The following is a 15,000-nucleotide window of genomic DNA, read 5'->3' as shown; positions in this document are numbered from 1 at the left end:
TGGGTGGAGTGGTGTTTGTGTATGGGTGTGGATGTGTGTGTCGAGTGTTTTTGAACTTTTCTTTATTTTTTTTTTAGAAAATGGGGGATAATTATGTCCATGAGATGAGAGGGTTGTGTGGGTGTGTCTTTTCCAGCACATTTACCTGTCTGCGTGTCTGTAAAAGTGTGTCTTTGTGCGTATGTCATGTTATTGTGTGTATGTATAGTTCGTTGTATATGTGTGTCTGTGAGTCTGTCTGCGTGATAAATAATAAAGGACCACATAAAAAAAAAGCACAACACAAAATCTGCAGCCCTGAATGTTCTGGGAAAAAAACACAGAGAGAAAGCTAAGAAAGAATGATTGCTGTGTACATGTATATCACTTCCACCCTCCACAACTGCTACGTATCAAAGGCCCTCCTGTGTGCGGTGTTTTGCAGAAAACAATGGCATTCCCAAGCACACGTGCACACCGTTTTTGGTATACTCTTTGTCTGTGAGCGTGTTGACGAGTGATAAGGCCTGGCGCTCACCTATGTAACTTCAGCAGGACAGATCACGCACTGCAGAGGACCCCAAAGGGGGGGGGGATATCATCACGATCACGGGAAGGAAAATTTTAGCTTTCACGATCACAGTTACCTTGATTTTTGTCAATGATCACCGCAGTCAATGATGAAAACAAATGACGATCACGATCACGAGACTTGATTTTTTTTGTCATCACGGATCACGGGCAAAGTCCCATCACGATCACAGAAATGGAAATTTCGGCAATCACGGTTACAGAAAGGTCAAAAAAACGCCAATCACGATCACGATTATAAACCCTTTGGGGCCCTCACTGCAGATTATCCCAGCCCGCTACACGTTGCATGAAAAGAAAACAGGCCAAGTACTCGTCATAATCCCTATCGCAGCATCAATGATATGCAGTGCGTCGTCTGTGCCGCTGAAACTGCCCAGGTATATTCTGCCCTTAAGAAAGGTCTGCAAGTCTGATTTTTATCAAGAATAGAAACAAAATCTATGTTTCCGAATCACCCTGACCCTTATTTTCCTCCCGACCCCAGAACTGATGTTGACCCTTCGAAAAAAATAATTAAAAATGACAAAACTCGCGAAGGTCACCTTTCTCCGACATCCAGAGGACACAGTTCGCGCAATTTTCGGTCAATGAAAAGCCACATGCGCCTTTATAACGAATAATCAAGCTTCAATAAATATTTTAAAAATCACCGTCCCGAATCATTTTGGCCTTTTCATCGGAAAAACAAATTCTTTCCTTTTTTTTTTTTTTCTTTTTTTTTTTTTTTTTGGCGGCATTACAATATCCCATGAAAACCATATTGTAAATCGAAATAGATTCGCTCGGGGTTTTACGTGAGATAATATTAACATCCTTCTATTTAGACAAAGACCAAAAATCGACAGCCTCACAAATTTTGTGTGAACTACTTACTTTTTCTCCGGGGAATTCCGGCATTTCTAACATCTCCGAGTATCCACATTTTGTGCAGCTGAATGTCGTCATTGCCACTGTAAAGGTGCTTTTTGTGAGGAACACGACAGAACACGACGAAACAGTCTGTTCTTCAAATAACTGCTGGAACGGAGCGTTCTCTGTGCGAAACTCTATCGATAAAACGTCCACGCAAGTTTTGGAACACCTACTGAAACAGAGCCTTCTCGGATTAATAACATGTGCACGATAAAACACAATGAAACCGTTTTTGAAACAACTGCTAAAACTGAGCGTTCTCGGTGTAAAACACGAAAGTCAAATCACGCTAAAACAATTTGTTGAAACACAGTGGAAGCGGTTTTTAAATTCACTGCTGACACTAAGTGTTTTTAGTGTACAGTCATTTGTTTTTGAAATTGCTGAAACGGTGTATTCTCAGCGTCAAACACGACAGAACACAATGAAACCGATTTTGAAACTGCTGCCAAAACTTCCAGTTTCAAGTGTGAAAAATAATACGCAACAATGAAGCTGTTATTTAAAGTGATATTAAAAGAGAGTGTTTTGAAACACGACAGATAAAACCGGTTTTTTAAACAGCAGTCGTTGGGTAAAGTGTGAGGTGATAATACAGGAAGTTGGAACTTAGCGTCTGAATGACTGCGGAGGTAACGCTTGAAAAAAATGGTGTGTCATTCATCAGTGGTGTCTGATTGAGTGAGACGGTTAACACAAATGTGTTCACAGAGACATCATGGGGGTTACCCAATTGTGTGTGTGTGTGTGTGTGTGTGTGTGTGTGTGTATGTGTGTGTGTGTGTGTGCGTGTGTGTGTGTGTGTATGTGTGCATGTGTGTGTGTGTGTGTGTGTGCGTGCGTGTGTGTGTGTGTTTGTTTGTGTGTGTATGTGTGTGTGTGTGTGTGTGTGTGTGTGTGTGTCTCTCTCTCTCTCTGTTTCCTTTTCTCTTACTATCTCTCTCTCTCTCTCTCCCCCCCCCCCCCTCCCCCTCTCTCTCTCTCTCTCTCCTCTCTCTCTCTCCTCCCTCTCTCTCTCTCTCTCCCCCCCTCTCTCTCTCTCTCTCTCTCTCTCTCTCTCTCTCTCTCTCTCTCTCTCTCTCTCTCTCTCTCTCTCTTTCTCTCTCAAGCCATAACACATTCATCTTGATCACTTTTGTGAACATCATTTCTGCAGACATAAATATCAGCAGCCAAAATAATGATGACCAAAAAATATACCATGGAAATGTCAGGGCACAAGGGCATTTGGTTTTTATTTTCTACTCTCCACCCTTTTGCAACATCTGCCGTCAACGCCTCGTCAAGAGCAAACAAATGGTAAACTTTGTACTTCATTCTCTCGTACCGCATGGTTTTTGCTCCGTTTGATTGTCGCCCTCTCAAATCATTCCTACAGTGTTCTTGATCAAAATTGCTGCGAAAATGAAAAACCCTAAAGGTAAAATATAAATCAGAAGCCATCATTTTATTTTTGCAGTGTAGTCAACGTTGTTGTTGGTGTCGTCTGAGAGGTTCAAGTGTTGAAATGCACATAGAACTACAACAGATATCTTGATCAACTGATTTTTGCCAAATTTCCACTGTGAATGACAGTGCTCTGTCACAGATAATTGTTCAGATACAACTGTACTAACTTTCTTTTCATTTCAGTAAGTGATGCATTTAATCAACGTTAAAACACCACTGCATAATCATGTGCGCTAGCAAGAATTCAAAATATGTTATGAAACCCTCATTGCTTTTGAGAACTTTGAACGGTCGTGGAAGTAGAGGTTACATGCCGAGTCTCAGTGATTATCAAAAATAATGGTCGAAGTTAGCGGATCATGAAAAATGCGAGCTTTAGCGAGCTTTTTCATGACCGCGAACTGAGACCATTATTTTTAATAATCACTGAGACGAGGTAGGCCTATGTAACCTCTTTATTCCTCGATCCTTTCTTCAGTTATTCAAAGAAAAGAGGAGTTTTTGTGCAAAAGTTTGATCGAATCCAAATCACTCAAACAGTCTACCTGCGCTGGCGATTGAATAATGCGCGGTTGTATAGTTCAGGGAAAATCAATAAATTCTGTTAACACTTCTTGTCAGTTTCCCTGTTTTGGACTAAAATCAAGTACACAGTTATGTTGTTATTCTGCTGTGGCGGTAAAGGCAGATAGTGTGTGTTCGGTTCATGTTTTGGTATCGCTTAGGAAATGTTCTTTCTTCGAATGGGACAAGCAGACGAACTTTATCACTGACCCGTGTTCCAACGTTAAAAACTGTATGAAGTTCCGTTTTCTGGGGCAAAATAGTGTATGAAACTGCTGTATGTTCTTTAAATTGATGCGATGTGTGCATTTGGTTGCGTGTGATCTGTTTATAAAATGAAATATTGTCGAAAACTAGTCTCTTGTCCAAGCAACTCAGTTCGGAAAATTTGGAAGGGGAACTACTCTTGTCGCACGAGAGTTACTTGCCTTGGAGCGGTTTGCGTGCACTCATAAGAGATCTAAAGCGAGTTTCTCTGCACTGATCGTTTGATTTGGATTTAGAAAACAACCAAACTCATAGATTTTATATGGAGATTAATGTGTTCAAGGCTGTAGTTGCCAGTATGTTTGAATTGTTTGGTCTACTAGAGATGTATATTTCGTACATTGGAGCTTTCGGAACTTTTCAATCAATCGCTAAAGTAGTTCCCTCAAAGTCTAACTCATCAACCTGTGAGCTATCGAGGATTCAGGCCCGTTGTTGGGTAAGTGATTTTGGTTGTTGGGTAAGTTACCGAAAAATAACTAGCCCTACACCTTTTCAGAGAGAAAGAAGCAGAGGGGGGAATTAGACCCTTTACATTTACGAAAGTGTGTCGTGTATCCTAAAAGCTTGCATAATGCCCGTAGGGGCTTATAAACAAAAACAACAAACAATAGACTTCCACATTCAGTGACTGAGTAACCAAGCCATTTTTATGTCAGATTTGGCTTGCCTTATTTGCATGTCAGAGAAATGATTTTATTGCGGGCTTCCTGTGAACAAATGTCACAACCGGCGTGCTGTTTGCAATGATGAAAAAACTCGTGTGAGGCCTGTCGAATTGAGTAAAAATGTGATGGCATTAGGGGGTAAAAAACATTGGACAGGGGCGGATTGGGGGGGGGGGGGTTACAGGGGTTCCGGAACACACCCCCCCCCCCCCCCCGGCTGTCAAAAAAAATTAATACTAACTTTAAAAGAAATAATGAGTGGCTGCTGACACCAGTTGATCATGTTTAAAATCAAGGATAAGCCATAAATTGTTCATAAAATAGCTAAAACTCTTCAGCTCCTGGGGGGCAAAGCCCCCCAGACCCCCCAACGGGGCCTTGGCCATGTACCCCACAAGCGGTCTACCCTCCTGGACCCCAGGTTGTAACCCCCCCCCCCCCCCTCTGGCTTAACTCTGCCCCTGTTGGATCATATATAAAACTGCGTATATAGCGTTTCCTTTGTTTTCGTCAGAGAAAGTGCACGGAATATCTTGCTGTGATCCTTTATTTATGTAATCGGCTAGAGAATCTGTATTGCAACTGTAAGTCTCTCTCTCTCTCTCTCTCTCTCTCTCTCTCTCTCTCTCTCTCTCTCTCTCTCTCTCTCTCTCTCTCTCTCTCTCTTGCTTTGACCCCTCCAATGTAACAACAAATAAAAACAGAAAAAGGAGCAAAAACATTATTTTCAAATCCGCAGCAAACAAAACACTTACCAGGTCTCCTATCGGTGTCACCTGCATTTTGAGCGACTATGACGAAGATTTCCCTCCTTCTCTGTTGTCAGACACACTGTAATTCTTCCCCCCTGTCCGAAACAGAATGTCTCTTGACCTCCGCTGTTTGATCTCCGACACATGTTTGGCAACTTGAACCCCCTGGTCAAAAATCGATGTTAAGGGAGGTAACCACTTCTCGTGTTGTGATCGTATGGCGGTTGTCGGCCTTCGTGTGAGGTACGAGGTTTTGCTTGCAGCTTGGTTCAGACCCTCAGTCCAGGACTTATCGAAAGTAGATAAGAGAGGGTCTGATGATAAAGAGTTATTGAACTAAAGGGTGTGGAATCGATATTTATGTTCAGCGTGATTGAAAAATGTGAGCTATAGCCTAGTCGAGCTGTGCCGGGGATCTGTTTGAAACTATGCAGGTACACACTGCTGGTGCTTTCAGGCCCCCCCCCCCAAAAAATAGTCTGTTTACGGTATCCCGACCGACCCTATTTTTTCGCGCGACCCTTGACTTTTTTTTGGCATTTGGGAAGAAAAAAAAGAAAAAAAGGAAAAAAATATAAAAAAATTTTTTAAAAAAGTCTTTGTGTTTTGGCAAAATAACTTAAAAATATGGTTTTTTGGGAGAAAAAAAAGAAGAAAAATTCCGACCTACCGACCCTATTTTTTTGGCCTGTGTTACCGTAAACAGACTTTTTTTTTTTTTTTTTTTTGCTTTCACGAAATACTTCTGTTTTATGGTCTGGTTATAGTTTAAATTCGTGAAATTGTTCTTGCAGTTTCAGCATGTATGGACTGAAACTGTTCTCGATTTTTCCATAACATATTTCGTCGAGACGCAGCCAACAACCATCGAATGATCAGTTATGGATGAAATCCCTTATTATCTAATTATCTTGAAACCCGAATTTGATAAATTTACTGATATGCAAACGATAAAAGGGGAAAAGTTCTTAAGTACATAAGTAAAAGATACATTAATAAATCAATAAATAAAACACTTGCAGTTATTGTTTCATTATTAAAAACTTGCAATCTTCCTGTTTGGATTTCAGTTTCAACACATGTTCAAACACGTCGGCTGCTCAATTGATAATTACACACTTCTGGCTGTAGCAGTATGATTAGTTGGTGAATGTTAAAACTATTGAACGCATTAGAGATTGTTAGCTCTCTCTCTCTCTCTCTCTCTCTCTCTCTCTCTCTCTCTCTCTCTCTCTCTCTGTCTCTGTCTTTCTGTCTGTCTGTCTGGCTCTCTCTCTCTCTCTCTCTCTCTCTCTCTCTCTCTCTCTCTCTCTCTCTCTCTCTCTTTATGCATTTATTCCTTTTAAGCCCGCGAGTCTGTTGCTTATGATATTTTTATTTCGTTTGTGTCATAAACAATCAATCAATCAATCAATATGAGGCTTGTATCGCTCACCGCCTATTTAAAAAAAAAAGGAAAGAAAAAAGAGAGAAAAAAACAAGGAAGGGTTGAAGCAGCCTGCATGCAACTGAGGTCAACACACAAAAAAGGCTTATATCGCGCGTATTCCGTGGGTACAGTTCTAAGCGCAGGGATTTTTTTTATTTTATGCAATTTATATCGCGCACATATTCAAGGCGCAGGGATTTATTTATGCCGTGTGAGATGGAATTTGTTTACACAATACATCACGCATTCAGATCGCAGCCATTTCGGCGCATATCCTACTTTTCACGGCCTATTATTCCAAGTCACACGGGTATTTTGGTGGATATTTTTATTTATGCCTATACAATTTTGCCAGGAAAGACCCTTTTGTCAATAGTGGGATCTTTAACGTCGTGGCAAGACTGGTGAAAGGAAAGTTACAAGGGAAGACACCTTTATGGGGCAGTTGAAAATTTGTGTACTCAATTCCGTGTTACTTCCCCTTGATCAGTTATGCTGTTTTCTTCGCCCGAGTGGAACAGTCACGCTTTAGCAAACACACACACACACACTCTGACACAAAAACTCCTCGCGTTTTCATTCTTTGCTTTGTTTTACTTCAGTTAGGACAATACAGTGTAAAAACAAAATGCAAAACTAGCGTTTGATATGTTCAGATGTATTTGAATTAGTACGCAAGAAAGATTATCTGCTGAACAGAACCCATTACAATTTTGTCGAACTTTCCTGATAGAACAAGGTCAAGGTGCCTCTTTCTGTATGTCACAGCAACGGTTCCATACAGCGCTCGCGGAAAATAAACTGCGTGGCTGTAGATTTTCAGTTTTTTCCCACCTCAATCATGATTTCTGATACTATGTCAGTGTGCTCTGTGAATTATAAAAGATCTCCATAACATACGAATCGAATGATTAATACAAAGAGAGAAGGAAAAAAAACAGATACAATTTGGTCTTGATACAATACGGGTATAGGTTTCAGTTTGTTCCCGAAAACAATAAACAAATTTTTTTAAATTATTTCGTGATCATTGAAACAGAAGCCAAGGTAACGCATTCATTACAATTCTTCTACATGTCCTTAGTGACGCAATAGATGTAGGTAGCTGCGTCAACCAGGGAGCTGACGTCATAGTAGTGAAGCAGACGATCTTTCCACACGGCCCATGACGCGGCGTCGGTCAGCTTGGGGATGGGGCGGTTGAGCAGGGTGATGGGAGTCCCGGTGGCGTAGTGGTCCGCTACCCACTGCACTGCCGCTCTGAAGATTCAAACAAATATTTTGCAAATTAGGAACTAGAAAATTCCGATTGTACAAATACGTTATGTGATATCATAGTGCAAAACACAGTGACCATGGTTTAAGTGTCCCAATAAAGGAGCAAACAGGTAGCTGCTGAAATCTTAACAGCAAAATAACTGACAGAGCAGAACAAGCAGATTGATAAGATGCATAATACAGGCAACTTGGATGCTTTCATGCTTTTGAACACCAATTTGTCTGATTCCATGTTGTTGTTTATTGTCAGTTGAAGCAACAGCTCGTTTGCTGTATCACTGCCAAAAACTATTACACACGAAGAAGAGAACTTAAAAGATAAATCTTTGTTATCTTGTCAGAAATGGCTACAAGTGTGCCCCTATACCCAACCTGTTTTCTGTAGTAAAATAAATATGAAAACAGGAATTGCCTGTTCTGTAAATAAAAAATTAAATTAAAATCAAATAAAATTGTAAGACCGGGTCTAATCTACGAACAGGCCCAATAAAAGATCAACCCCTTCCAATTGCTTATCATGAGAACACATTTTCTGAATCGCCTTGACCGAGTCTCCGTCAAAAAAATTGTTCTGCACAACCGACGAAAGTATACCTATTTAAACAAGTCGCGTAAGGCGAAAATACAATATTTAGTCAAGTAGCTGCCATTTTTCAGCAAGACCGTATACTCGTAGCATCGTCAGTCCACCGCTCATGGCAAAGGCAGTGAAATTGACAAGAAGAGCGGGGTAGTAGTTGCGCTAAGAAGGATAGCACGCTTTTCTGTACCTCTCTTTGTTTTAACTTTCTGAGCGTGTTTTTAATCCAAACATATCATATCTATATGTTTTTGGAATCAGGAACCGACAAGGAATAAGATGAAAGTGTTTTTAAATTGATTTGGACAATTTAATTTTGATAATAATTTTTATATATTTAATTTTCAGAGCTTGTTTTGAATCCGAATATAACATATTTATATGTTTTTGGAATCAGAAAATGATGGAGATTAAGATAAACGTAAATTTGGATCGTTTTATAAATTTTTATTTTTTTTTACAATTTTCCGATTTTTAATGACCAAAGTCATTAATTAATTTTTAAGCCACCAAGCTGAAATGCAATACCGAACCCCGGGCTTCGTCGAAGATTACTTGACCAAAATTTCAACCAATTTGGTTGAAAAATGAGGGCGTGACAGTGCCGCCTCAACTTTCACGAAAAGCCGGATATGACGTCATCAAAGACATTTATCAAAAAAATGAAAAAAACGTTCGGGCATTTCATACCCAGGAACTCTCATGTCAAATTTCGTAAAGATCGGTCCAGTAGTTTAGTCTGAATCGCTCTACACACACACACACACACACAGACAGACGCACATACACCATACCCTCGTTTCGATTCCCCCTCGATGTTAAAATATTTAGTCAAAACTTGACTAAATATAATAAGGTCAGACAGGGATCGGGCAGGCCGGAAACCAGCTCCTTGCCAAAGCTAGAAAACACGAAAAAAACACGTGACCACACTCACCGAATCCCATTGGCCGAGGTGTTGATCAGACAGTCGCAGGCAGACGGGGAAGGCGGGTTGATCTGGACATCAGGGAAGACGTGCAGGACGCGTGACCACAGGTCATTCATGTGGAAGTTGTGCGCCACGCGCTCGATTGGGGACCAGTTGGGACCCAGGCCGTCGTCCGCCTGACCAAGGGTGGACAGGATCCTGAAATTATGGCAGGGAAAAAATGGCAGGTTTAGAATAATGTTCCTCCCCCGAAATCGGAGTATGGCTGCATGCCATAAGTGTGGGGCAAACTGGCACGGTTATACATGTAAAAATGCACTCGTGCAAAGCACAAGAGTATGTGGAAGTTGCAGCCAATAAACGGAGAAGAAGGAGAAGAATTTCAATGCTGAGTAGGCCTGTCTTTTGTATGTGTAGACTAAGAAATAGTCAACTGACTATCTCTATACTTAAACCGTATACATTCTTAGAATTTAAACTTTGCTTTTACGATCTATCCGCACATCAAAACCAACAAAATGCGTCGTTTGATTGTTGTTTAGACATATAATACTAGCGTAAAGCACACACACACACACACACACGCATACACTTACACACACACACAGACACAGACACGCCGACACGCACGCACGCACGCGCGCGCACACACACACACAAACACACACACACGCCCGCACACATACACACTTAGCCTTCCATGTTTGGGATTGGCTCGTATGTATTTGAAAATATGTATAAAATAAAAAAATTAGCTTTGACCCCGACGTGATTCGAACACGCAACCTTCTGATCTGGAGTCAGACGCGCTACCGTTGCGCCACGGAGTCTCGCTGTGAGAGAGTACGCAGCCGTGGCCTAGACTAGTAATGGTAGTCGCTGTTAAAGGCCCGGCGCTCACCTATGTAACGCCAGCAGGACAGACAACGCACGGTAGATTATTGAGGTGATTCTTTTTTTTTACCAGCCCGCTTCACGTTGCGTGAAAAGAAATCTGGCCAAGTGCTCGTCATAATCCCTATCGCAGCATGTAGTGTAGTGGCGACTGCGCAGATGTTTTTTGCCCTTAAGCAACTGCTGTCTCTCACGCACGCACGCACGCACGCACGCGTGCACGCACGCACGCAAGCAAGCACGCACGCGCGCACACACGCACACACACACACACACACACACACACACACTGACTTGTCAATGGCATTCATGGGCTGTGTGGCGAAGTCGTTCCCCAGGGGATCCTCGGGAGCATAGGGCAACACCGTGTCCTTGGACTTCAGGTTGTGGTTCACTGTGGGTACCTGCACAACATTCATCAAGTATTTCAGCTAATTAAGATTGTAGGACAACCTGAGAAGATGTGCCCATTTTCATTTTGCTCTCATTTATGTGTTAAACCGGATAGCCATTTCCAATTCAAAAAACAAATTAAAACCTGGTCAGTCTTTTTTTTTTTTTTTACTCTTGTGCCAATTGTCTTGCCCTATGCCTTGTCTGGTCTTATCTTGTCTTGTTTTGTCTGAACTTTTTCTTTCTTGTCCTATCCCTTTTTTTTCTAACAAACTGTTATTTCCCAAGAAAGAAAGCAACCCGAATTTGTGTTTCTCTTCTCTCAAAAGATTTTTATTTCCCTTTTGTTTGTTTGTTTGCTTAAACGCCCAGCCGACCACGAAGGGCCATATCAGGGCGGTGCGGTGCTGCTTTGACATATTACGTGCGCTGAAGTCGCAGCACAGGCTTCATGTCTCACCCAGTCACATTATTCTGACACCGGACCAACCAGTCCTAGCACTAACCCCATAATGCCAGACGCCAGGCGGAGCAGCCACTAGATTGCCAATTTTAAAGTCTTAGGTATGACCCGGCCGGGGTTCGAACCCACGACCTCCCGATCATAGGGCGGACGCCTTACCACTAGGCCACCGTGCCGGTATTTTATTTCCCTAGGCAGAAAGCTACCCGAATGTCATTGAGAGTAACCTCACAGTACTACCTTACCTTAACTTACCTTATCTTATCTTAACGCATTGACTGCGGGAAGATTTTTTTTTTAATTACAAAATCATAACATACACGGTAAAACAGTTAGACCAAAACTGAGAAAATGGTCTCAATTGGAGGCAATCGCCTGCCAAACGGTTGTGTGACGTGTCTAGTGTGTTGGCGAAGTGTCTTGTGCTTGTCACTTCTCGCTTTCAGCCCTCACCGCTGGCTAGCACCGTCTGTCCTTTTTAGGACAATGCGAAAAGAGAGCAGAATGCGTCAGTCTCTCCTGCCAGTACAATAACCTCTCCACAACAAGCCCTATGTAGTGCCTCCATCGCGGCGACAGGCGTAAACTGGGTACCGCAAGGCCCCAGGCTAGACTACAAGGACTCGGAGGAGGTTGGCCCCTAGACGTGCGGCATGCGGGCCCACCGGTGTGTGGAAACGCCCAGGTGCCCACGAACCAACCTCCAGCTATGGGTCAAATAGCCGGGCAGGATAGGCTCGTCAACCCTGGCAGGCAGCTATCCTAAGAGAAGACCACTCTGAATTCAAAACGAGGGTAGAGGAGGCTCATCATCCATGGAAGGAAACTCGTCTAGGAGAAGGAAAACTCCGAAATGAAACCCACGCAGTCCCTCGAAGACGGAATGGCACTGGCCTTTTTTAGGCGGGGAGCAGACCGGGTGCCTACGCTATCCTCGACAAATGGTTGTGTCATCAACGAATCAACGTGATGGGGGGAGGCAATCATCTTGATGCAATTCAAATGGCAAAATACAGCGGTTAGTTCCCTTGTCAGAGTATTGACTGATTTTCATGAAAGCAAATTTTTTTTAACCTGATACGCATTTTAGAAGTTCTTTATCTTACCTTACCATGATTTACCAGTTCTCTTCTTTTACAAGCATCAGCAAAACATTTCACTTACCCCATTGTTGACGGTAGCACGCGGGTTGAACATTTTCAGCCCCTGAACTGTCAAGGAGTGGATAGCGTGCGCCACTGTCTCGTTGAAACGCTCAGACACACCCGCCTTACCGATCATCTCTTTGCACACTTTGACGTCATATGGGGCGGCGGTGACGCACAGCACCAATGACGTCAGAATAACGAGGGCTTGCATGTTGGCTGCAATTTCAGAGTGGAGTAATTTGACTTATCCTGCTGAACTTTAACAATAATTCTCAAAGCCACAAAGATATAATTTACAAAATGAAGATTTTGGGGGTGTCTGTGTTATCTGTTCCACTGTATAGCCAATTCCTCACGTGAAATCAATATAATTGCAGCATGTGGTAGGCAAATGAATGACAATTCTATATAGTTATCAAACTGCGGTTTAGCATAAACGCCCCCATCACAAAAATATCACGCATGCAAACGCATCTGCGAATAGTGTGTTTATTTGTTTTGTTTTTTATGACGGGTTGTATACAGAATACTACATGGCTTGCTGTGTCGTACCACAGGCGGAAGGTATCATTCACTGGACCACTACTTACATAGAAAGACTACAAGGTATGACACTCAGCTTCGAGTCGTCTGTGTTCTTGGAGTTCTTGAATTTTTTTGTTCAAGACGGTTTGCCTCTTCCTACAGTCTGTGTGAGGTCAAATAAATACAATTGAATGATTGTTTTAACTGTATGTACCTTTAATTTTCAGCTGCCGTCCCCTGCAGGTTGTTTTTAACCATCATTTGGACGAATGTTCGTTTGCGAACCGCTACCCCATAGTTGGTAAGAAATCATGCATCCCGCACCGAATATGCATACCAGTGCTCATTGGTCTAAAACATATGTAAATATTGCAGCAAAGGGAAGCTACCCACGGGAGTTTCACTTTAGGTTTTTGGCGAAGAGCCGTTTGCGGAATAAATCGAATATCCGGTTATTAACCAATGATCTCCTCGGACATACGACGATCATCATTCGCATGGGATCTAAGTGGTATGCCGTTGACAGACACGTTTGGTCGCACAAAATACGGTTTAAAAACATGCAGCGGACAGGCAGCTAAATATAAAAGGTACAGATAGTTAGAACATTCATTTATCACGGCATTTGTAAAGTTACAAAGATTCTTGACATTGGCAATTATTTTTTGCATATTTTTTTCTGAAGTTAGTGGAGCACGACTCGAAGCTGAGTGACATACCTTGTAGTCTTTCTATGTAAGTAGTGGTCCAGTGAACGATACCTTCCGCCTGTGGTCGTACCAGATTTACACGAGTTGTTTTTTTTAAATATTGAACTGCGAGCGAAAGCGAGCTGTTCACTATTTGAAAAAGCAACGAGTGTAAATCTGATACGAAACAGCAAGCCATGTGGTATTCTGTTTATCCTACATACTGTACTTACGTGTATTTTACTGAACATGTCCTGCAGTCGTGAGTCGAGGCAGCTAAATTAAAGACGGTTGTTTTGGAACCTCGATCTCTTCTAAAGCCTCGTGCAATCTATTACGTCAAAGTAAAGAAACGTCACTCTGAAAGTGTGGCATGACGTGTTAGTTCAAAAAATTCATCGAGGGTAATTAGCGAGCGCAATTTTTTTTTCTATAATGACGTTTGTCTTGGTGACTTTGGCATCATAAAACAGTGGAAAAATAGGTCCCTGTCAGACTTGCTTGACATGACCTCATTTACATGATATACACACGTGTGATTTGAACGATTATTATCTCACGAGTGTCTCTCTCACGTATGTAGGATAAAATCATGGAGTACCGTGAAACACCGTAGCGCAACCACCTTATTTTATTTTAAATCGCTTTTCATATTGTCGTTCAAAAGCAACAGTTGATGGGAGACAAGCTTGTAGGTTTGAAATGAAAGTTTTGTGAACCGTTTCGTTGTACTGTTTTGTACAAAAAATAGTGTAGATATAATATTGTTCTCATTTTACCTAATTGAATATATTATATTCAATTAGGTCAAATAAGAACAATTTTAAAGGAAACAAGCTCACACATAAACTGTTATGCCTAATAACGTCAAGTTGGTTTCTGTTCTGTACACTTCGCACATACATTCATAATCTGCATTATTTAACAAATCTCGCAACTCTTCGCTAAGTGCATATACGTTTCTTTAAAGGGTGTCACGATTTGTTTTGCAATCAGTAACTTTTTTTAAAACAGCCAATTTAATTTATTCGAAAGTCGCCAAAGAATCATACTCACTAGAATCGTTCTCAAGATGTCCTTTCTTCTGGAGAACAACCCTTCGAATGACAAGGCTGGAAAACTGCGCCTCCTTAATAAAAAGTTGGGACAGTGTTTAAGTCAGTCAAGGTCATCGTAGGTTAGAACTGATTCCCGATGATTGACTGCTTTTCAGCACCGTAAATAGGTCAGTGGTGTTTGCACGTTCAGTATGTGTTATCCGATTCTATTTGCTCCTCTTCACAGACGAGTTGTCTTCTGTTTGTTCGGACTTTGCTGTACAGTGTCAGAGATAAGGTTAATGCTTAATCTGGAGCGAGTTGTCAGGGATAAATTTCAAAATTCTCACTTGAACTTTGGTATCAGAACAGGTCCGCGTGTCCCAGGTAAATTAAGCATTGAAAGATCTTCAAGAGTACAACGAGGCTAGCAGAACTGGATAAAACC

General features: G+C 41.7%; 2 protein-coding genes and 1 non-coding gene across 4 annotated transcripts in view; all 3 read right to left on the bottom strand.

The window, feature by feature from the left end:
• Positions 1-5,321, bottom strand: part of LOC138964610 (ninjurin-1-like) — a 20,309-nt gene extending 14,988 nt beyond the window's left edge. Inside the window, exon 1 of one of the 2 annotated variants that reach the window (XM_070336616.1) lies at positions 5,189-5,321. In XM_070336616.1, the coding sequence (XP_070192717.1) occupies positions 5,189-5,215 (27 nt within the window). In that variant the 5' untranslated portion in view covers positions 5,216-5,321. Of the gene's footprint in view, positions 1-1,446; positions 2,053-5,188 lie in introns of those variants that run through there. The other variant, XM_070336612.1, reaches the window with a different exon arrangement.
• Positions 5,322-7,187: 1,866 nt separating this feature from the next.
• Positions 7,188-14,727, bottom strand: LOC138964609 (uncharacterized). Its single transcript, XM_070336611.1, has 5 exons — positions 14,572-14,727; positions 12,318-12,517; positions 10,592-10,701; positions 9,410-9,601; positions 7,188-7,874 (listed from the first exon to the last, which is right to left on the bottom strand). Exons 2-5 carry the CDS (start codon positions 12,510-12,512, stop codon positions 7,685-7,687), a joined length of 687 nt encoding a protein of 228 aa, XP_070192712.1. The 5' UTR covers positions 12,513-12,517; positions 14,572-14,727; the 3' UTR covers positions 7,188-7,684.
• Trnaw-cca (transfer RNA tryptophan (anticodon CCA)) lies at positions 10,162-10,233 on the bottom strand. Its single transcript has one exon. It is a non-coding gene; the product is annotated as a tRNA-Trp (tRNA).
• Positions 14,728-15,000: the final 273 nt, after the last annotated feature.

Source organism: Littorina saxatilis, linkage group LG4 (assembly GCF_037325665.1).
Source record: "Littorina saxatilis isolate snail1 linkage group LG4, US_GU_Lsax_2.0, whole genome shotgun sequence".
NCBI lineage: Eukaryota > Metazoa > Mollusca > Gastropoda > Littorinimorpha > Littorinidae > Littorina > Littorina saxatilis.
Note: the sequence above shows the minus strand (reverse complement) of the source record. Positions and strands in the feature narration are given on the sequence as shown.